Source organism: Lotus japonicus, chromosome 4 (assembly GCF_012489685.1).
Source record: "Lotus japonicus ecotype B-129 chromosome 4, LjGifu_v1.2".
In the NCBI taxonomy this organism is placed as follows: domain Eukaryota; kingdom Viridiplantae; phylum Streptophyta; class Magnoliopsida; order Fabales; family Fabaceae; genus Lotus; species Lotus japonicus.
Genome location: NC_080044.1, coordinates 24,979,026 through 25,002,750, shown reverse-complemented (window position 1 = coordinate 25,002,750; position 23,725 = coordinate 24,979,026). Strand labels below are relative to the sequence as shown.

The 23,725-nt window shown below is 37.2% G+C and overlaps 3 protein-coding genes across 4 annotated transcripts; 2 read left to right on the top strand and 1 right to left on the bottom strand.

The window, feature by feature from the left end:
* Positions 1–3,412: 3,412 nt before the first annotated feature.
* LOC130710672 (non-specific lipid-transfer protein 3) lies at positions 3,413–4,815 on the top strand. Its single transcript, XM_057560015.1, has 2 exons — positions 3,413–3,838; positions 4,607–4,815. The coding sequence occupies exons 1-2, from the start codon at positions 3,493–3,495 to the stop codon at positions 4,621–4,623; spliced, it is 363 nt and encodes a 120-aa protein (XP_057415998.1). The 5' UTR covers positions 3,413–3,492; the 3' UTR covers positions 4,624–4,815.
* A 555-nt stretch (positions 4,816–5,370) lies between these two features.
* On the top strand, positions 5,371–12,168 carry LOC130711847 (putative pentatricopeptide repeat-containing protein At3g16890, mitochondrial). 2 transcript variants are annotated; one of them, XM_057561610.1, is made up of 3 exons: positions 5,371–7,603; positions 10,361–10,658; positions 11,809–12,168. In XM_057561610.1, exon 1 carries the CDS (start codon positions 5,448–5,450, stop codon positions 7,515–7,517), a length of 2,070 nt encoding a protein of 689 aa, XP_057417593.1. In that variant the 5' UTR covers positions 5,371–5,447; the 3' UTR covers positions 7,518–7,603; positions 10,361–10,658; positions 11,809–12,168. The 2 variants fall into 2 exon arrangements, with proteins under 2 accessions (XP_057417593.1, XP_057417594.1); XM_057561611.1 differs by having other exon boundaries at positions 11,437–12,168.
* Positions 12,169–15,281: 3,113 nt separating this feature from the next.
* Positions 15,282–23,468, bottom strand: LOC130710161 (histone-lysine N-methyltransferase family member SUVH9-like). Its single transcript, XM_057559321.1, has 2 exons — positions 20,898–23,468; positions 15,282–15,714 (listed from the first exon to the last, which is right to left on the bottom strand). Exon 1 carries the CDS (start codon positions 23,296–23,298, stop codon positions 20,959–20,961), a length of 2,340 nt encoding a protein of 779 aa, XP_057415304.1. The 5' UTR covers positions 23,299–23,468; the 3' UTR covers positions 15,282–15,714; positions 20,898–20,958.
* Between the last annotated feature and the right edge of the window lie 257 nt (positions 23,469–23,725).

Below are 23,725 nucleotides of genomic sequence, written 5' to 3'. Positions count from 1 at the left end.
CATCTTCACCATTAACACAGAATAAATTTTTAAAAAAAATTAAAAACTAAAAAATATATGAATGTCCATTTTGTTCATACCTTCTCCATCCAAAATTCAAAAATTTAAAAATCAATCTCAAATCTAGCAATTAATAATTACTTATCCTTCTTCTTCAAACAAGATCTCAAAAACTCTTTGGGAATGAAAATCTAGCTGCATTTCAAAATTCAAATACAGTAGCATTCAAAGCATTCAAAGCTCAAAGCAGAAAAATTCCTAAGTGTCAAATCTCAGCCACTACATCTGCAAAGTAAAAGAGAGAACCCTAAACCTTAAAAGAGTCGAATCTCTTCATTTATTTCTCTCTTAGAATTAGAACTCTTGAGTGATCCAAAGTCAAATCTGAACTCAAACACTTAGAGGGTCAGTGCTTTAAATTCTCTACCATTACTCTTGTGAGAAGAGAAACCTTGTAGAGTTGCAGTGCTCTTCTTGAACGGGATCTCACCTATGATTCACCCGTCTCGGTAGAGAAACACACAGTCGCTGCGACGTAACCTTACAACTCCTGTAATGCATCTCCATAAAGCCAATAAAACTCAATTACCACGCAATCTAGGATTGTATTTCCCGATCCAACCACTAACGGTGCCAATTGTTCTCACTTAGTGAACAATAAGAACTGCGTAGATCCAAAACCCTAGTGGAAGTAGAGCGTTGTAATAACCTAGCCACTATCGTGTAACCAAAAGTCCTTCACACAAATTTGACCTTCTCTTTTATAGTAGGTGGTCAAAACACAATCCTATCTCTCTAATGGACTCTTAGGCCTCATAATCTCCCGGCACAAGAGCCCTTACAAAGTCTAGGCTCTGCCTTAGACGAACGCTCCCTAAAATCTCTTAAGTGTATATTCTTATCAAAGCAGGTGGCCTTCGTCCGCCCCTTGATAGGACGCATGTCATCCGTCCTGCTAGGTGTGTCCCTCGCCACAGTCACAACTGCTTTGATGGAGAACGCTTTGCCCCGCCTCTCATGGTGTCGTTATGGAATGAGTCGCTTCCTGGGTGGAGGTAGCTGATCATTGTCACGTCGGTCGCTATTCGGTCTCGATGATTTTCAACTTAGGCTTGGTGGTTTTTCTTTTGCTTTGGTATTGCTTGGTGGTGGAATCTGGATTGTTGTGGCGTCAGTCATTAAGCGGCCTCAACATTTTGCTTTTTGTTCCTCATTTTTGGTTTTGCGGTAACTTTTGGGTTTTGGATTTCGGTATTTTTGTTTAGCAAGTTTGAGTTTTGTTTTGGTGGAGTTTGAGTTTTGTTTTGGTGGAGGCAGTCTTTTGGATTCTGTCTCTTTTGGTTTAAGCTTGTATCCTGGAATAGGTTTTGCGTTTTTTGTCTTGTTTGAATTTGTTATGGTCCATCATTGAGAGGATGGTTTCTCAATGCTGTTATATTTCAATAAACTTTTGCTTTAAAAAAATAGAAGTAGATTCACAATTTTAGAAATAGAAGAAACCATTTACATGGTCACATATTTTTTTCTCTTTATTAAATGTCGTCACTCGTTTGAGAAACTATTTACCTGTCTCTTTCAATTAATGTTTTTTATGCAATCCAAACTTGTGCATTCTTACGGACTCTAGTCTTGATTTCTAATCATGTTACATGTAGGAGCACTCCAATGTAAAAAAAAAAAAAAACCTGATTAACCAATTAATTTGTTGAATTTCATTCCATCAGTAGTACACACCAGAAATCTTTTACGCATACTAGCTAAACAAAACCACGTGTACACATCTTATATGCCAAGCATGCTTAGTGGAGCAAATTATGAGGCAGTCTCTCAAAGTGCATGATCAAAGTTTTGTGATCTGTCCAACTTGTTCTATGTTCACACTGGATTTTCAGCACACCTACCTTGGATGTACCTCTAAGCTCTCTGCCATCATGCTAGAAGCTGAAAAGGAAAGCATGCAGAAGCACTACTATGTAATAAAAAATGTTTATTATTTTGATACTATCATGTTGAGGTAGTGTTTAACCTAAAGATTCAACAAAATGAACGATGTTGTTTTGGTTTGTTCTATTTAATTCTATTCCTTCAATGGTATCAAAATATACCGCTTATTTTGCCTTGTCTTGTTCTATTATATGGCTAAAATATATCAAACACGTCCAATTGTGCCAATTAAATGCTTATAAAGGTAAAGCAACCCTCATCTCTTGAGCTAGCTTTTTGGTTGAGTTAAGTCATCCTAATTTTAATATGGTATAAGAGTCTATTCTAAATGTTAGAATATAATATAAAACATTAAAGTGACTTTTACCTAACAGCTTAAGCTTTTGGGATAAGTGGTTGTTTGACATGGTATCAAAGCCTATGACCGAGAGGTCTAGAGTTCGATCATTGCTCCCCTCACTTTCTATTTAAAAAAGTAGAATTTGATTAAGCACATGGTAGGTGAGCCTGACTCTTGCGTGAGGGGGCGTGTTAGAATATAATATAAAATCATTAAAGTGACCCTTACCCAACAGCTTAAACTTTTGGGATAAGTGGTTGCTCGACACTAAATCCATTTGTTGACTCCCTAAATTTGGGTCACTTGTTTCATTCCACACTTCATATGTCCAACCCTGAGCATGAGGAGAGTGTTAGAGCCTCACATTGGCTAGGGATGTGGTCAATCAAGTGCTTATAAATGGTAGTGCAAACCTCAACTCTTGAGCTAACTTTTGTGTTTGAGTACAAGCATTCCAATTTATAATTTGGCATCAAATCCTATCCTAGATCCATGTTAGAGTCTCACGTTGGCTAGAGATGTGGCAAATCAAATGCTTATAAAGGGTAAAACAACTCTCACCTCTTGAGCTAGCTTTTGGGTTGAGTTAGACCTCCCTAATTCTAATATGGTATGAGAGTCTATCCTAGATCCATTTGCTGACTCCACGTATTTGGGTCACCCGTTTCATTCCACGCTATAACAACCCTAACCTCTTGAGCTAGCTTTTAGAATGAATTAGGCCTCCCTAATTCTAATACAAATGAGTCTTGTTTCTCACATTCATTAATAATGTGTAGCTGAAGAAGAAATGTGACTATAGTCCTTATAAAAGGTATGACAGCCCTCACTCAAGCTTGCTTTTGGGGTAGAATTAAACTTAACCCAAACTTTAAAATTTAATGGTCTTTGATGCTTACCCATTAGTACACGTTCTTCTGCTTTAGGTTCACTATCTCCCCAAAATTAACTTAACCTCCCAATTAAAGCCAATCTAAGGGATGCTGCATTGTGAACCGGCCTTCTCAGCTATTTGCAGCGACATTATGATTATAGGTTGAATTATCCTAAAGCTACAACCACCGCACTAGTGCTAATGTCTGGCCCCTTTTTCACTTTACAAATAGTATATAAACATGGTGCTGCTGGTCATCAGTATTCAGTGTGCTCTAACAAATCATATTAGTCAGTGATCAGTACTGTCAGCAGAATTTCAAAGAAAGGTGAAGATGGAGTTCAAGGTTAGAACATTCCTTACCACAATTCTGATGTTTCTGTTGGCATCAAATATCTTGATTTTGGAATCTGAGGCTGCTGGAGAATGTGGAAGGACCCCTATTGGTTCTGCAGCTGCAAGTCTTAGTCCTTGTTTGGCTGCCACTCGTAATGTCAGGGCAAAAGTTCCACCAGCTTGTTGTGCCAGAGTTGGTGCTTTGCTCAGAACCTCTCCAAGGTGTCTCTGTGCTGTCCTATTGTCACCTCTGGCAAAGCAAGCCAAGATTAATCTTGGTATTGCTATCACTATTCCAAAGAGATGCAACATCAGGAACAGACCAGCAGGAAAGAAATGTGGAAGTAAGTAACCACAACTTGAACTTGGTCCTCATGAGTTAAAATTTTATAATACGAATACGAATTAACTATTCTAAAAACTTAACTTAGTCGATCTTATGAATGATTTTATATAATACATCTAAACTCACAAATCTCACACAAGAGCACTTAGCTTGAAACATACATGGATAATGCACAAGTTCTCCTACCTTACACTGAAATTTAACTTTTTATCATAATAATTAGGGACAAAAATATTGAAATCTAGACCAAACCAACTATTTCAAAAAGTTATACTTTTAAAGTAAAATATGAACGATTTTATATTATACTTCTAACAATCCACTCACATCCTCTTAATTGTAAAATATCACTGCCACATAAAATTAGAATTGGCTTAGAGATGGTAGAAGAAGGCCACATATAATATACCTAACAAAGCCTAAATGAAAAACTTGTTTCCTTGATTAGACCCGTGAAAAAGAATATTGTTTCAGAAATTAATTAAATTAGGCAAAAGAATGCTAGAGCTGATAAACAACACAGTCATTGTATTTCAGCAGATATGGATTTTCTATTTTTGACACACTAAGAGAACATGTGTGCAAATTTTACAAAGTAGTCAAGAATCAAAGAAAATAAAAGTACTGCATGTACTAGTGTTTTACAAATCATCAACTTTGACATATACTATTAAGAGAGATGCTAATACACTTTTTTTTGTACTCTCATTCTTCTTTTAATCAATTCTTCAGTGTACTGCATTAATTTTACCTCTTTCTTTTACAGGGTACACTCTTCCTTAAATTCCAAGAGTATGATAGACAGCATGCAGTATGGAATATATTATAGAGCTAAATAAGTGTTGTAACATGGCATCTTCTGCGGGGAGATTGACCAGTTCAGGCGCTGTAGCATTTTGTTCTTCTCAGTGTATTGTTGCATGGTTGGATATCTTGCTAAATATCAAAATAAAAAGATTACAGTTATCTTTCTCAGCTTACCATTTCTCCAATTATATTTACTTTGTTCAACACAGTTTCAGTTACAATATCATACATGAATTTTGCCTGCAATATGTACACTCAGTAGAGATTTTACAATTGTAAGGTTTAAGGAGAGTTACACTCACAGACAAGAAAATGCTAAATAGTGTGTGTCTAATAAGGCAAAAGTCAACGCTAAACCGGTTCACTACAAGTTTACAAAAAAAAAACGTTCAATAGCGCCGGCCAAATGCTAACGCTAATGCCAAAAACTGATGCAACAATCATGTTAGTGTCGCTGTCAGGACATATGTCAAAAAGGTCCAATCTAATTTTCATATCGATCTCGTAGAGTCGCAGTCGACTCCAAGTGTTAGACTAAGTTTGGCTGATGCAACGTACGTGATAAGATGGCCAATAACATTAGCCGAAGTTAGCTTTAGTCGTTTAGACCGACTCTACACTTTGCGTTTAAGCGAAATAAATGTAAATAAAATGAAATAACCGCATTATATAATGTAAAACTCATAAATTATAAAACTTAACAAAATGATCTGCATCCAATGCTCACTCACTCACTCACTCGCTCTCCAATGCTCCATTACACTCTCACTCCCTTCTTCACCCTCTCATAAACACAAAACATGAAGAGACCCTTTTCATCTTTACCATCTTCTTCTACCCCAACCCCACTCACAAACTCTCCTCACAAACCTTTCAGCTTCATCAACCCACCAAAACCCTCCAACCCCATTCACAGAAAACCTCAAATTCCAACACTTTCTCGCAAAGCTCCACCTTCTTCATCTTCCACACCCATCGACCACCCACACATTTCACAGATTCTGTCCAGAACCGACTGGGTCCTGCTACTACAACACGAGCTGCTATCAAACAGGGAATTTCTCAATCCTCGTTCCCTTGTCAGCATCTTTCAAAACCAAGAAAACCCATTACACTCTGTCAAGATCTACTCGTGGGTTTCGAGTGTCGACCCTGAATTGGCAAAGGACATTTCGGTTCAGCGTGTGTTGGGGAACACGTTGTGTAGGAAAGGTCCTGTTGTGCTGTCTGTTGAGTTTCTTAAGGATGTTCAGAAATCGGGTTGTAGGGTCACTGAGGATTTGCTTTGTGTGTTGATGGGAAGCTGGGGTAGGCTTGGTTTGGCTAAATATTGTGCTGATGTTTTTGGTCAGATTTCATTCTTGAATCTTAGTCCAAGTACCAGGTTGTATAATGCTCTTATTGATGCTTTGGTGAAGTCGAATTCAATCGATTCGGCGTATCTGAAATTCCAACAGATGATGGGGGACAATTGTTGTCCTGATAGGATTACATACAATATCCTGATTCATGGAGTTTGTAAAGTCGGTGTGGTTGATGAGGCTCTTCGTTTGATTAGGCAAATGAAGGATAGGGGGCATTTTCCTAATGTTTTCACATATACAATGCTAATTGATGGATTTTGCAATGCTAAGAGGGTTGATGAAGCTTTTGGCGTTTTGGAAAAAATGAAGGAGAGTAAGGTTTATCCAAATGAAGCCACTGTTAGAACATTAGTTCATGGGGTTTTCCGTTGCGCAGGTCCAAGTAAGGCACTTGAGTTATTATTATCCAAGTTTTTAGACACCGAGCATATCCATTTTAAGTTAGCTTGTGATACCATACTGTTTTGCCTTGCAAATAGTTCTATGGCAAAAGAAATCATTATCTTTTTGAGAAAAGTCCTAGCAAGAGGTTATGCTCCTAATAATTCCATTTTCAATGTTATAATGGCTTGTTTGGTTAAGGGAGCAGAGGTGAAAGAGACATGTGATGTGTTTGAAAATTTCAGAAAAAGAGGTGTGAAGCCAGCCATTGGTACTTATCTTGCACTTATTGAAGCATTGTACAAGGATGAACGGAGGGAGGAAGGGGATCGAATTTCCAACCAAATGTTTAGTGATGGACTAATATCAAATATATTTTCATATAACATGATAATTAGTTGCTTCTGCAGAGCCAAACTGGTGGATAAAGCATCTGATGTTTTCAAAGACATGCAGCTTAGAGGATTCACTCCCAACCTTGTTACTTTCAATACCCTTATTGGTGGACATTGCAAGGATGGAACAATAATTAAGGCACGGGAGCTGCTGGTGATGCTTTTAGAGAATGGCCTTAAACCTGATATCTTCACTTTTAGTTCTATCATTGATGGTCTCTGTCGAAGAAAGATGACTGAGGAAGCTTTTGAATGCTTTACTGAGATGATTGAATGGGGGGTCAATCCAAATGCTATTATTTACAATATCTTGATTCGGTCTTTATGCGCAATTGGGGATGTTGTGAGATCAGTGAAACTTTTAAGAAGAATGCAAAAGGAAGGAATAAGCCCTGATAATTACTCTTATAATGCTTTGATTCAAATTTTCTGTAGGATGAATAAGATTGAGAAAGCTAAAAAGCTTTTTGATTCAATGTCAAGATCTGGCTTGAATCCAGACAATTACACGTATAGTGCTTTTATAGAGGCACTGTCTGAATGTGGCAGAATAGAGGAAGCTAAGAAGATGTTTTACTCAATGGAGGCAAATGGCTGCTCTCCTGATTCATATATATGTAACTTTATTATTAAAACATTGGTTCGGCAAGACTGTATTGATGAGGCCCAAAATATTGTTGAAAGATGCAAACAGAGGGGAATATCTTTGACGTCTATTCCTAATTTGTAGATTGGTTTTCTACAAGTTTCTGGAAAGCTTCCTGCTAATTCATCGAGATTTCTGCAGACTGCGGAGGATACTGATACAGGATAAAGGTACCTTAGATTATAAGGATTTGTTGATATGCAGATCTTGTGATATGATGGGATACTTGAAGTATTTATGGTCATGTATGAACTTTGTTTGTAAAGTAAGAAAATAAGTTGTGAGGGACAGGGGGGTAATCATGATTTAAGAGAACTCAGTCTATTTGAAATTTGGACATAGAAAATTTGAAATCCATTAATATCAGTATGTACCTCCTTAAACCAGTAGATATTTAAACCGAATTATTATTAGAGACAAATACACAGTGAGGCAGGCAACAAAAAATCACAATATTGTCTAAATGAGGGTGGGAAATAGACTGAAGCATTATTATATATTAAAATTAATTAGAATAATAGGACACATAATGTTTAATGAGTCTTGTGATCTTATTGGATTAAGAAAGTATTAATTATACTGCCCAAGTACTTGACCTAGCTTATTAGCATTTTGTACCATTCAGGGATCTCATAATGAATGAATTGTTGTTTCTCTCCTTTTCTTCTTTTAACCTATATTTTCAACATGATATGAAAGCAATATGACGCATGAACAGCTTATCCTAAGTGATAAGAATGATAATGCAGCTAAAGTATAGATAAGAGTATTCTGTTGATGGAAAATGAAACACATGGACTAGATATTAGTATTACACCCAGGATGCATGGTATAGAGTGTAAAACAACTCAAACAAGAACTGTCCCACTTGCCATGATGAGTATTAACAACAAACACCATTGAACATGAGGTGCAGGATAAGCACTACCATGATAGTAACCACCAAATAACTTTGTATATATTATTTACATGGTCAGTGTGATAAAGCATGACCAAAAGTTCATTACAGTTTAGCTACACTTGTTATTATCTCTTGCCTTCATGAAACCATCCTTCATGACCTAACTGGTCATTGTTCCACTTTTGAGTTCCCAAAATATGGAACTCATTTTGCTTCTCCCTTGCTTTATCTGTCCTGTGAGTCTGTGACTCTCCTTCCTGTCTGCTTTGCATTAATTCCGATGATCAAAGTATTAGCTATCCACACCTTCTCATAGATGACTCGCATATTTCCAGTCAGCATCAGTAGCTGCATTTATTCTGTGGCATGTTTTTAATCCTTGCCATTGCAACTGCCATCTTCACTTCTTCACCTTCCCTGCCTCTGGCCTATTAATTGATCTCACTATTTGCCAATAAGTTAAGATTCCATGTCTCACTGGGAATCTCCAAACCACTTGCAGCCACATTTTGGAAGCAGTCCTCTACGTCACTACGTGGCAGCACATCAAGCTTCCCCTTCAGTGGAATTGGCAACTAATACATGTGAACTCACGTCAAGCTTTCCTGCCAGTTCTTGTCCCCAGTTTCTAGTTTCAGGCCTTGAGCCACTCTGCGACAGCAGCTGACCCTGTTTGGCCATATCTTTGTTGCATTCACATGTTTGGATGAAGAGCCCTGCCAAACCAATGAAAGGTGAAAGATTTGCCATCTTGAAAGGCAGCTAAGAGTGCAGGTAGTTTTCCACAACACACAGGATAATCACACGGACACCAGCTGGAGAGGCTCTAAATAGTTTGTTCTGAGACGTCAGTCTGCATAGCATCCTCTTCATCCCTTCTGTCGCACGTAGGCTCAACATTCAAGACAGCAAGACGAGCTCATGGATACTCTGTTGATTGTCTTATTTGTCTCTAATTTTTCATTGGATTTTGTATTTGTTCCACTTTTTTGCTTATTACTGCATGGCTTGCTGTGTCTATACCTCATCGTGCTTTCTTCCCTATGTTTGGTACTGTTTGGATTTAATTGACTCTGTATGTATGTCTCTGATTTTACGCGGATTACTACTCTTGGCTGTGTTTGCCTTGTTTGGCTCTGTTGCATTGTTGTTTGCTTACTATATTCTCTTCAAGAACAAGTTGTAGATCAAGCCAATTCAAGCCAGATTAAATTTTTCTCAATTCTTATCTTCTACTAGTCTAGCGGTGCATCATTCCAGCCCCTTACTGATCTTTTGGCTGTTTTTCATTCCTTCTATCTAATACTCTTCTTGAATCATTCTGGCTATCGTTTTGTTATATTCTCTCCAGCAGTGTTGTGGATGCCTCATTTTACTATGTTGTCTCTTCAGCTCAGTGGTTTATCCTGATTCCTGCCCATTATATATTTGTTTGTTTTCTCTTATTAAATGTATTGATTTGTAACAAGCTGAGAGCTTAGTCAGCTTCATCCTGAGGGAGTGTTAGAGTATTAGGAATGTTAAGTGTTTTTGGAGTCTTATAGTGTTAGTGGCCTTACAGTATCAGGGTTATTGTACAAAGCATGTCTATGTTCTTGGTGGGATATGCATATATGAATCTTCATCTTCTAATACCATATTTACCAAAAAAATTCTTATTCATTTTGAGCAGAGGATTGGAGAATTAGCTACTTTTACATGTTTTTATCAGCACTGTTTTGAGTTTGGTGAGATTATAATGATATGATGTGAAAAGGCTGGAATAAGAGGACTTTTAATATATCAAAGAACACTTCGGGAAACCATGCAGCCAAACTTTATATGGAATTACCTTATATCTCTCCTGCATGTTCTTTCCTATTTTGATTAAATTAAAAATTTACTATTTTTGCAATTTGATGAATTATGTTTTTAAAATTAAAGTTTCATTTGTTAATAAATTCTGCTGAATTGACTTGGCAATGTGATATTGTTAAAATTTTCAGTTTGAAGACAATGAATGTAACTTTTCTTATGCTCTTTGCAGCTTGAGTATGCCCAATTTCTTGCCTCAATAGTTCAACTCCTTTTATTGTTTGGCGAGTTGCAAATACAATGATCATCTGATCCCTGAGAGTTATAACTGTGTCTTGTGAACAATATTTGAGTTGAGATGGTCATGACATGAGATGCCATCCTTGTGCAATAAGAAGAGCTAACAAACATATCGTGGAAAGCTCATGGCTGCACTTAGGAAGCATTGTATCATCAACCATTATTATGCAGGATTGTCAATGTGGATTTGAACTATAATGAACAAAGGAGGTTTTTGTTCTTCCACTCAGGTGATTTTATGTCTAACAGCAATAGTCATGCCTCTGATAATCTTTTACCATCCATTAGTGGTCCTTTGAAATATATCTTCATATGTGACTTTTCTGTTTGCAGTTGCTTGATGGCTGTTACTTTAGCAATGAGTATAATTTTCTACTTGTTTTATATTTCACTACATTTATTTGTTGTGGTTCTCTTATTTGGTTGCATATAGAAAACTTAAATTCATGACTGAGATACTAGAACATGTGAGGTGCCTATGGTAATCCTTTTAACATGTACGATACATGGGTAATCTTGCCCAGTAATTCAAGATAGCCATGAATGATTGACACTTGGATGAAGATGCAGTGTATCAAATGGTTCCTTAAACATATTGGAATTTTCTACAATTTATTGCTTGCTAACTTAGTAGTCAGCTTCATTTAAGAATTACATATGTATTTTATTCCGTAGGTGATGATTAAAAGGTGAATTAAAAAATATTGGATTACGTTATTTGAAGCCAATGCCAACTTTGATGAAAAGTATGTATGAATGAATGACAAGAGCTCAAAATATTGTTTAAAATGCTATTGTCTTGATAGCATGTAAACATAATATGTGAATGGTAGTAAAATATTAACTGCTGCATTAGTGCATTGTAGACTCTGCATTTTCGTTGTAGATGTAATTCTTCTGTGTTTCTTTTACTCTGTTGAAACTCAGCTAAATGTTAAACCACACTAACTTTATTATTATTTAGGAAAATCATTTCTCATGTAGAGATACCACATTAATTCTTCACAGGAAATATTATGTGTACCTTAAGGTGGCATAATTTCTGGTGCTACAGAGCCTTCAGATCAGGTGTTGTCAAAGTCTTGATCTGTTTCATGATAGACGAGAGAAATAAATCTATCTCAAACCGCTTTGCATAAGATCAATGTAAATTTAATGTACTGTGAGAAGTCTGTGCCTGCTATCTTGGCATCCAATCTGTATCAATTTGGACCAATGCTTTGATTTACATCTGTTGGGAAGAAACTTGCAGATCAAAGTTAACTTAATGTACCTTTGAAAGTCGAATCTATGCTTACTAAATGGTGTCTGACCAATCAAGCTTGATGCTAGGCTTAATCTTAGGGACCAACTTGACCTCTTACTGGAATGTTTATACAGGATGCAGAAAAGACCTGGCAATAGCTGGCTTAAGATTTATTTCATGAAAACAGCAACCTGGTTCTGTAAAGCTCTCACTACACGCGAAGTCTAGTGAAAGATCAAACCATGAATTGAGTTCAAGGATTATGGTTTGGGGTTGAAATTTCAATTGCTAAACACTTGTATCAAGGATTTTTTTTATCATGTAATTAACATCAAGCAATGCTCTTTTGATAGAGTTTGAGCTTCTCCGCTATTCAGTTATTTGGTGATTAGAAATTTGTGATGAAGTTAATAGACATTGTAAACTTCTGATTATGAAATGAACAGAGCAATGACGAGAGATTGATAAGTTAATAAAATATCAGTCAATCAGAAGCAACTGTCAGTCTGTAACTGATAAAGGATGTCATTGTGAGGCTAACTGATTAACTGGTTGAACATCAGGCGAGCACTCGTCTCATAATACATGGTATTCTACTTCTTTTTTGTTATAAATAAAGGAAGATAACATGACTATGAGTTCGCACATAGATACTTGCCTTGACTTGGAAAATAGCTTTGAGAAAACCTTTCCAACATCTTATTTTACAATAATACTAAAATTTACTGAAAACAATATGTTATTCTTAGAATAAAATGTTAACTTGGTCAAACAATCAATCAAACAATGTCTTAGCTCATTCAATATTCATACATGTTTAAATACAGAAGACATGAAAAAGTTTAATGCAATGAATGAAGTGGCCTGATCCATGCTTTTATTGACACACTTTTTACCTAATCCCCAACCCACGTGGTTCTAGTCAGCTGGAGGGTGCCCACATAGATTTTTTGCATCAGCTTTTAGTCCTCAAAATTTCTTTCATCAGATTTGGAACCTGTTATTACAAAACAGTAAAGAGAGGGAGAGAAAATCGAAAACAGAGGAACTCTCGTTGATTCACTATGTAGTGTTACAATAGTTTCACTTATGTATATACCATGATAAAAGGAAGCTTACAGAAGAAGTAATCTAACTGTCTATAACAAAATCAATTATGCTAATAACTATAAACTGCAACTAACTATTATTAGTTATCTCACAACTAACTACATGAGAATCTTAAATACTGAGCTTGGACTTGACTTTGAAAAATCTGGTAGGAGAGAGTGTCTTTGTGAGAAATTAGCTACTGGAAACTGTATGTGTTGAACAATCATCTGCTTATACTCAACACCTTTTCTCTAACAAAACAAATCTAGTTTCATCTGTTTTGCGCATGAAGGAGTGAATTGTGTGATAGAGAAACAATACTTTGGTTGTCACAGAAAATGGTTGGAGGCAAGTGAGAGATGTGTAGCTCACACAAAACTATTTGCTTCCTCGACCACCAAGAAACCATATTCAATCCAAGATAAAGACATGCCCCTGAGGTGGACTTCTTACCATTTGGACGAGAGACTCAGTCAGCATCACGACAACATAGGATAGAAAACGGTTTATAACACATAGCTGGTCCAAGATAAAGACCATGAGAAGTACTGCCAATATGCTCTTAATATCCTTCCAGTGAGACTCCATTTGTTGAGACTTGAATTCACAAACCATGTTCCCAGCACAACTCAAATCTGGGCGAGTGATGGTTGAATATTAAAGTGTCTATGAAACTTGCATAGGGTTTATGCAACTCGCAACCATTGACTTATCAGTGGATAAACCTTGAGGTTGTTGCATATACACTTCCTCCTCAAGAGTTCCATTTACAAAGGCAATGTTTAAATCCAGTTGATGTATTGTGTAAGACAGAGTGAGAATCGAATCACCCGTACAGTAATAGGTTTATAACCAGAATAAAAGTTTCAGTATAATCAAACCCGAGTTGTTGATGAAACCCCCAAAAAAGCCAAGTCTTGTTTTTATCAACTGAACCATCAGGATTTTCTTGTATATCCAGTTGCAGATAATAGCCTCTCTATTTGGGGGAAGAGGAACTAAGGACCAAGTCTTATTTTTAATCAAGGCATCATACTCACACTTCATTGATGCAGCCTTTTTAGGATAAGCAAGAGCCTTCTTTACAGTGGTAGGTTCCATTTGAACATTTAAAAGAGTGGGATGAAGTATGAGATTAGTATAGTTACAGGACTGGACTAGTTTGCATTGAATGATTATTTAAAAGAGGAACCATTTGTAGAGGATTATAAAGGCGGACTCATTACCGTTAGAGTTTGCTGTAGTGACTTGAGAGGAAAAAACATCAAGCCATAGAGAATTCGGTGCAGGACTAGTGGGGGGAGATTAGAAACTGTTGGAAGTATAGAAATAATGGGTAAAACAGCAGTTGTATGATTATAAAAGAGGATGAATCGTTGGATTGAAGCAACGAGTTATATGCATATTTTGACTAAACAAATATAACACCTTATGGACGTATGTTCTACCAGAGGGACCAAGAAATTTGTACTCACAATGAGAAGTAGAGTAACACAGAAAAGAACACTCTTGAGACCTGAATTCTAACTTGTGAGGTTTTTAAGGTCTTAAAAGAAAACAAGAACACCCAAAAACCTTAAGAAAAGCCTAATCAGGGACGTGATGAAACAGGTTGAAAATTGGAATTTCAAAGTTGAGGGAGGAAGTTTGAAGGAGATTAATGAAGTATACTGCTACTGCTGTTTGGAAAGCCCAGCCCCAATACTCAGTAGGCATAGAGGAGTACTCACATAAGCTGGTAGCTGAACAAAAAAATTATTCATGTACTATGACGTCACTTGTTCTTGATTCAAATAAAACTAAAAAATCAAAGGGACCGAAAGCTATAGATGAGTTTTTTGATTATCTAGAACATATTTAACCTTACCCTTTATTTCAATGACTTTTGAGGGTGTAAAGTTAAGAAAAAATTGTATCATAACTACACATCTAGAGCAAATTCAATAGGCAAAAACCCAGACTTTCATAGATCTCGATATTTGAACATTTAGACATGACGTTCCTTTATATAAGACCCCTACTAAATTTTAGTAATATTTATTATCATTTTCTATATATACCCCTTGCATATTTGAACATTTGCAATTTCAAGATTTTAATTACCACTAATAATCAACTCTCTTCAACATCACCTAATACATTAATTAAGGGTAAATATAGAAAATTGTATAAAAGTTTCTAAAACCAACACTTTATTACATGTTTCATTAATAAGTATAGTTGTCTTAAGATGGTCTTATAATTAGGAACAGAACCAAACAAAGGAAGTATCATGTTTGCTATTTTGTTTTAAACAAACAAAAATGCTACTCCCCCATCCCTAATTATAAAACCAGACAATTACGCTTATTAAAAAAACTATAATGAAGTTAGTTAAAGTATTAGTTTCAAAAAAAATTATACAACTTTCCACATTTACCCCTAATTATGTATTGAGTAGTGTGGAAAAACATTAATCATTACTGGTAATCAAAATATTGGAATTACAAAATTATAATAATAGAAAAGGTATACATGGAAAAGAACAATAAATATTTCTAAAAGAAAAGTTAACATTAACATTATCCCTGTACAAGCTTGAGACTTTCACTATATACACTAACAAAAGAAAAGTTAATAAATCCAAAGCAACTTGCTTACAAAACAAGGTGATAAGACTTGCAAATGCTTTGCCCTAGAGCAGTAATGGACACACAAACTACAACAGCAAATTAGAGAATAATTACAGAAGTTTTCAAAATTAAGCACACCCATAACTTCAATTCCTGATCTTCATAACCACAAAGCAAAATGCTATGTACTAGCCAAGATGAGTTACGCAACACCAGGATAATATAGAAGCTATTAACTGATTTTGGATACCCTGACATAACTGTTCATATAGCAAGCACTTCCACAGTTCCAACAAGTTTGGTGAGGTTGAAAACCTTCTCAAAATCATGGTTAATCTGTAGATGCACATCAAAACTAGTTAAGAAAACCCAATGTTCCAGCACAAAGTTAAAGTCCAATTCAAACTCAGACAATAGACATTAAAAGGTCACTTGGTAGTCACATGGCTACTAGATAAAATATCAGGAAACATGAAAATAGAAGACACAAAGAAAAGTTCTTTACCGTAACTACATCTGTAAATCCAGAAAGCAGCAGATCATCAGTTAAACATAGATTGTGCAACTTAAGTCAATGTCCTCGGCCCATAAAAATATATCAGTTAAAATAACAAAATAGGTCTTATATATGACACAAAGTACAGATTGTGTTTCCCTTATTATTGCAATTTTGGGTTCAGAAATATCAGGCAACTCACCTTTCAATTCATTATATTTACAGCACTATTTAAATCTGCTTGAGATCAAAATAATAATAAAATGTACACTGGAAGTAATTTCAGTCAATAGAACATTCAAGAACAACGATGCCTGTAAGCAAGCATTATAAACCAGTAATATGAACCTGTATGGAAGCATTGTGATTGCTCTACTATGGTATTTTCCGCTAATATAGAATTAGAATCTGCTGCCGATAAGAACTACTTGATCACAATATATAAGAACTATTCTATCGATTTAAACTAAGGAATTATATTTACTAATGTCAGGACACAAACTAAGAACCAATTAATCCACTTCCTTTATGTTCTATATTAAATTTAATGTCCAACACACCAACAAATGTCATTCCGTACCATCAAATTGACAACTAAAATTATTTTAAAAACATTTAGGAGAGCATTGCAAAGCATTTTTACCAATTAAATGCAGAATAAAGTCACAGTGAAGGAGGGTATGAATCAAAGAAGTATGCAAAAGACAAGTAGTGTACATTTGCTACCAAACAAGCCAACTTTCCAAATTGTCACATTTTACCAAAACACCAATATGCCTTTTATGATCAAGCGTAAGTTGAACAGCTAAGCAAGATGGAAAATACTCAATTAACAATGTCTTATTCATTTGTTACACATTAAGAAACACATACTGCGCATGAATAAAACAAACCTCTACAATTTAGCAGAAAGCAAAGTTTATAACGTGACCAGTATCATTGGTTTTGGTGACCCAACAACCTCTTATAATCATCCACCTATCCATTATGTAGCTCCTGGTATCTACTTATATGTTGTAGCTCCTAGGAATGTTGTCAAAATCTGAGATCTTACTTACCTAGGACTAGGAGAGGATTGATAAGTGCATCAGAAAATCAGACAACAGACAGTAATATGTCGCTTTTAATCATAATAATAAGGATGATGATGCCGATGCTAACAGCTTAAGATCACCATTCATATTTAATTAAATTCCAATTAAAGATATATACATAAATGACAACCTGAATTAATTTTGCAATATAAAAAAAACAAATTTTCTACTCACAATTAAAAGATAGAAAAAACTCTCCGACAGCCAGAATTTTGTGGGTCCTATCCCAAGTCCCAACTGAGATCCTGTATGCCATTCTGGCTCATATATGATATTGAAAGAAAAATTCTGGATGCTTCTACAGAATGAAAACTTGACAGAGATGTCATACAATGAAACATTCACCCATCCACAAACCACTTAGTACACAGACCTATCAACAGTTCAACACCCCATGATCAACCCAGTGATGCAAAGGAACGAGGACGCAGGACTGTAGCACAATTTGAAAGCAGAAGGATAGCCCAGCTGTGCAAAGGCAATGATGTAGACGATGGAGGCAGCAATACATAGATGATAACATGGATGACAACCAGGGATAATGGTTCCGTAACTTTTGTTTCATGAGATTATCAACCAGAGTCGGGTAGAGGGAATGAGGATTCAGGTGAATAAGGGTTGATTTGGGTGAATCCCAACTCGCGATATCAGCTTGAACAAACACATCTGGATTGGAAAAGAACACAGATAATATGATCTTGCGACTTGCGAGTATGATCAGCGATTTCACTCTAATCACACTAAGACGTGATTATACATGTGATCCACCACGGAGGAAGAAAAACTCGTAGGAACATGTGATCTTACAAGTATGATCACGATCTTCACAAAAATGGCTCCAAGTATCTATTACAATTTACATCTCACACCAAAGGAAATAACAGAAAATTCCAACTAGCTCAATTCATATTTGTCACATCACGTAGAAAGAAATTGATTTAGAAATTACATTAGTTGTCCCAAACCGAATAAAATTAAGCAAGGCTGCTATTGTCAAAGCAAACAAGTTAGTTTGTGTAGGGATTTCCATTAAACTCAATGTCAATCAAGTTGAACTTAACGTGGCAAAATCTTGCTAATCTGTATATTGGGCATAGTAGTCAATCCCGGAAAGCGGCGCGTAGCGGCCAGCCCCAAAAGTGGGATAGCGGGATGGCCGCTATTTTTTATATATAATCTTATATAATTAATAGTTTAATACTATATACATATAAATAGAAAACAATTTCAAGTATTGCCTAAAATTCATCACATTGATAATAGAAATAAAAATCACAAGTCTTGAACAATAACACACAACTAGAAACAATCAAAAGCAAGGTAAAGAAGTCGAATTTGCAAATCTGAATGAAGAATGAAGCTTAATTCTTTCAAGTTTGACCTATAATGGCCCTGAGAAGTCCTAACATGCCCCTAAAAGGGTTCCCCAACGATTTAAAACCTAGGGGCTTGAGTCATTTCGGATGATAGATCTAACATCCGGATGATGAATTATCCACATATTTCATATCCAATATTCATACAAACAACTTCCTACAGACTTGGGGAAATTAGATGAACCACATACCAATGCCAAGTATCTCACATTTGCAGTCTACTTCATCAAAGCACATTTAATTTCATTGCAAGGCTACAAACCATCAGCTTTTATTAGAAAGTTCTGCACACCCTTAAATTTGCTTTTGTATAATACTCTTAGAATTTGGATCAAGTCTAACTCTACCCAAAAAGCTAGCTTAGGGATGAGGATTGCCCTATCCTTCATAATGATTTCTTTAGTCATATCTCTAGTAAAATTTCGGACATTAATACCCCACGCCCAAGTCTGGACATCTGGAGCACTAGAGCAAGTGCAGGTTAGGTCAATTCTTCCCATCACAGATGGCACAACAATATACTTCATATGTATCAAAAAGCCCTTATCCACATTATGGGAATCTATGCGGATAGATTAACTTCATCCTTGAAGTAGCTCGCAGGCCAGATTGACCCATTAATTTTTCCTAGAACAGCTTCATGTCAGGACGATTCTTGAACTTCAAACTTCAATGGGTAGCAGATGACACAGCAATGGATCTAAGATTGACCCTGGTACCAACTTAGAATTTGGGTTAGGGCCTAGCTCTACCTGAAAAACTTGCTCAGGGTGAGGAATGTCGCACCCTTTATAAGTACTCCTATAACCACATCTGTACCACACTTTTCAATCGATGCGATCGCGGCTTTGCATTGCACCTACAACCCTACAAAGACATGGCTCATTGCGTCTTGGTTTGCCATCGTGGCTGGAGCTGCCGCTATCGCGGCTCATTTCATGGTTGTTCGCACACCATCTCGGTTTGGGATGAGGAAAGGGCATGGACTTACGAAAATGCCTTCGAGTTTAAATAGTATTCCACAAATAGGTGTTTCTGTGGCACCTGTTTAATTTCCTAGAGTACTAATATCCTTTATTAATAAAAACATTGATGAAAACTCCATTTCAGTTTTTTATAATGTTTTTTTGAAAAATAAACTTCATTAATTAATTCAATATATCTTTTTTGCATAATGTCAGTTGGTACTTTTTCTTTCAATTTGAAGAAAAGCTGAGAATAAAAGTAAAGGAAGAAGAAATATCAAGATTACTTCTTCTGGATGGCGCAATAGAAATCTATAGAGAATTATATTGTAATATAGTAAGAATTTAATTTTTAGGGAAGCAGATCAAGAAGTATTTTTCATGTAGTATTTTCCATAACAATTGTATTTTGCCACAAGCAAAAAGGAATCGGACTCTATGAAAAGACAAATATAAATAAATGTTTAGAGCCGCCACCAAGTATATTAAGACTTTAAGAGCATGTTTGTTTTTCGGTTTCGCTAGCCACAAACTTCCGTTTTCTAAACTGTATGAGACGCGGGTTTCAGTTTTAGTGCCTCAGAACGAAAGATTTGACAGAGAATGAGAATTTTAAAAGAAACAAACAGGCTCTAAACAACAACCATAAATGTTTCACAACTAACTGAGGGACTATCAACCAGGAAAAAATGGCTACCAGAATAATCCCCTACAAAAATCCATATAGAAGAATCAAGTTCGATGGTCAATCACACTCTACCCAAAATGATCACCAAATAAGCACCCAGTCTCTGTTCTTAGCGGCAATTTTAAATTAAAAGAGTAGCATTTATCAATATTAGAATGATGTTAAGATGAATAGAATAATTCATTAAACATAACTGATCTAACTGTATAAATGACATGATCCGTCAAAAAAAAAGACATCACATGTTACGTAAAGAAACTGACTCAAGAGAGTGAATACAAATGAGGGAAATGGTTAATTTTTATTCATACTCCAAATCAAACGACACCAAGAGAGAGATAGGAAGAGAAGAGAAAGAAATGAGAGATATGATGTGTGATGTGATAGGAGAAGTAGAGAGAGATAGGAAGAGAAAGTAAGTAGAAATGGGATGAAAGAGAAAATGAGGTGTGAATGAATAATAACTCGAGGGAAATTTGGTTATGAGATAAATTGTAATAGTACATTTTCAGTGAACACCCATAAAGGAGACATGAATGTAAATAAAGAAAGCAGATACCAACAAACAAATTTGATCTGCCTAGACCAAGCAAAAACCACACAAAAGGCTAATATCAATGTAACCATGATTCTAATCTGTTTGCAAAGCACAATACAATAATATATTCAAACATAACAATTTACAAGTCAAACATCAACCTCACTAAACTTGCTCCACAGCCAAAGTACACCTGGATGTTTGAAATATCAATATAATTTAAGCCTATAGCTCAATATCATAATGTCAACAGAATTTACATTAGAGCCAGCGCAAAGTACCAGTCTACGAGATAAAAAGAAAACACAACAAAAAAATAACAGGGAAATGAAAAAAAGTTCAATGATAGAATGGGGCTTTACCTCAGTTAACCATGCCCAAAACTCGCCTCCAACATATTAGAAATGCACGAACCTTTCAAAATCACTCAGTTACATTACATATAGAGAGCTTGCCTGTCCACTCATCAGCTACACCATAATCAAGGCTGAGTTCTCTCATTGGAGGGATGTTCTCCATTGCAAATAGCATAAGGTGAGGGAACATCAAATTGTTGTGATCATGCAGAACAAACTGAACTAATACATTTGGGGATGAACTATGACTAATATAGCAAGCAACATTCCTCATAGTTGACACATCCAGAGAATAATCTAAAGGAGGCACCTCAGGATATGATGGGATCTTATAATCAGGGTATACCTGAGATAAATCCCCCCATTCTGCCCATTTTGACGCAAACCGATTAGGATATATCAATGAGTCACCATTCATTGTTAAAATTTGCGCTTGCTCCCTAGTCAAAACAACCCCTGTATACTCACAGATAAAAGCACCAGCATGAATAATGTCTAAGGACCTAACTCCCCAACCCGTCTGCACAGACCGAAACACTTCTAACCTACTTTTCAGACCTTTTTGGGTAGCACGATTGCGACAATGAGGAGGACAGCTGCAAAAAGGGCCACATTCAAAAATCAAAGGCTTTCCCCTCACAAGAAACCCATGTTGATTATAAGGGAGCTCGCCCCCATTTTTCATAGAGCAAAAGCAGCCATCAACACAACCATCTATACAATCACAACCAGTAGCATTCCCACTCTGATGAAACACAAACTGAGGGAAAATAGTCCGCGGAAGATACTCAAAATAAAGAGGGTCCTGATTGTCATCGATGTCATTAAAAAGCCGAATAGCAACATTCTCCTTCTTGTTTGAAATATCCACAGAAAGACAATGCGTAGGTTTGAAGTCCAAGCCATTTCTTCTAATCTCCCTAGCCTCTTTCAAAAAAGCACTACCCATCTTAGGTTGCCCCTCAATCCTCGTAAGCTTAAACTTATAAACTCCAAAACCAGACTTCCCCACATCGAACCAGCAAGCAACAATCTTATACAATCCATCATAAACATAAACCTTACCTGCAGCTGAAGCACTCCCCTCATCCCTCATCCCTCGAATCACCCTTACCTCGATCCCATAATGCATACTCCTTTCCAAAGCAAGGTTCCCTCCCTCCAACTTCTGATCACACACTTGCTTAAACGAATTCTTCCCCTGCCCTCCATGGCCAGTGTAGATTATCTCCTCACCATCATCCATGTCATCCTCATATCCACCCGAAACAATGACACTAGTGGCAATTGGCTCTCCATTGGAGCACATGCTAGCAGGAAGATAATCAATCCCAGCCTGTATCTGACCATGCAACCCAACCACGCACAACTCCATCCTGAAAAGAAACAAATCCCCAACAAACACACCAGGAATCGCCCCAACAATCCTTTTAGCACGGTTCATCCACAAACCCCGCTCCCTCATCAATGCCGCTGCCCTCAGGTCCCCTCTTATGCGGTAGCGGTGGCGCCGGCCAACTGGAGCAGCCTCCGGCACAGCAGCAGCGACAGGAACAGCCTCCGGATAGGAAGCAGCGACAGGACCAGCCTCCGGATAGGATGCGAGTTGCTCGGCCGCAAGTTGCGCGGCAGCCGCCGCATTCAGCTCCTCAGCTGCTCTCTTCTCCTCAGCCACCCTCTTCTCCTCAGACACCCTCTTCTCCTCAGCCGCCCTCTTCTCCTCAGCCGCCCTCTTCTCCTCCTCCACCACAGCCAGCACACGCAGGGAATCATAGATCATCCTCGTCTGCCTCACCTCCTGGCGGAAATGCATCTGATCCTTCCCACTTAAATCCATCACCCTCACCAGCTCCTTCACCTTGCTACTGTTCCTCCGCCTCACCGACACCGCCGAAGACGACGGCGAGGCCGCCGGAACAGGCACGATCGCCCGCGAACTCTGGTCAGAAACAGCAGCATTGCCGTCCCCGGACAGCGAATTCTGATCCCCCACAACAACTACTTCAGGATCCACGACATGGCCGCTTCCAGAGTTTGAAAACATGCCCGGAACAGGAATCTTGGGATTCCCGAAGAGCAAAACAAGGTCCTGGTGTGGAGTGTTGGTATTCTCGGCTCCAAACTGGGGTAGGGTTTTGTTGATGGCGGCATGGAAGAGCTGGGATAGCCGGTAGAACTCGCCGTATATATCGGGTTCATCGTCCTCCGCCGCATGGTGGGGTTGTTGGTGGTTCTGGGTGGCGAAGAAATCGTCCAATGGTTCGGATTTTGGGACAAGCAGGTTTGGAATTGAGGTTCCGACGGCAATGGGGGTGGGTGTGGGTGGAGCCACGGCGGAATTGGGGGTGGTTGGGAGTGGGTGAGGGAAGGTGTTAGGTGGGATTTGAAGGGAGAGGAGAGAATCCATGAGAATTTATGGGAAGTGATGAATTCTATGTTAGGTTATGGAGGACATTGGAGGAAATGAAAGGTTTGAATGGGGAAGAAAATTGAGTTAGATTATGCAGCAGTTGAGAGCTCAGAATGAAAGAGGCACAAACACACACTCTCGTATGCTGACTTTGTTGTGTCAGATTTGCTGTACGATTTGGTATTTATCATGCCTCTGGTGGAATTAGTATGTGTTTGGATAGCAGAATTTACTTAACATGAAAACTCATTCATTTCGATTTATAAGAGTTTCTTACTAGACTAGAAGTGATTACATAATGGATGTCGGTGGTCATAGTGATTAAAAGTGGTTATTTGAATCGTCAATTGTATACAAACATTTGGTTTTTAAGACACCGAGTTGAATAAGATTGCTTCAATAGAGGATGCTTATGATTAACTAT

Coding starts and splice junctions, on each gene's coding strand:
- LOC130710672 (XM_057560015.1), top strand. CDS start 3,493: ATGGAGTTCAAGGTTAGAACATTCCTTACCACAATTCTGATGTTTCTG.
- LOC130711847 (XM_057561610.1), top strand. CDS start 5,448: ATGAAGAGACCCTTTTCATCTTTACCATCTTCTTCTACCCCAACCCCA.
- LOC130710161 (XM_057559321.1), bottom strand. CDS start 23,298: ATGGATTCTCTCCTCTCCCTTCAAATCCCACCTAACACCTTCCCTCAC.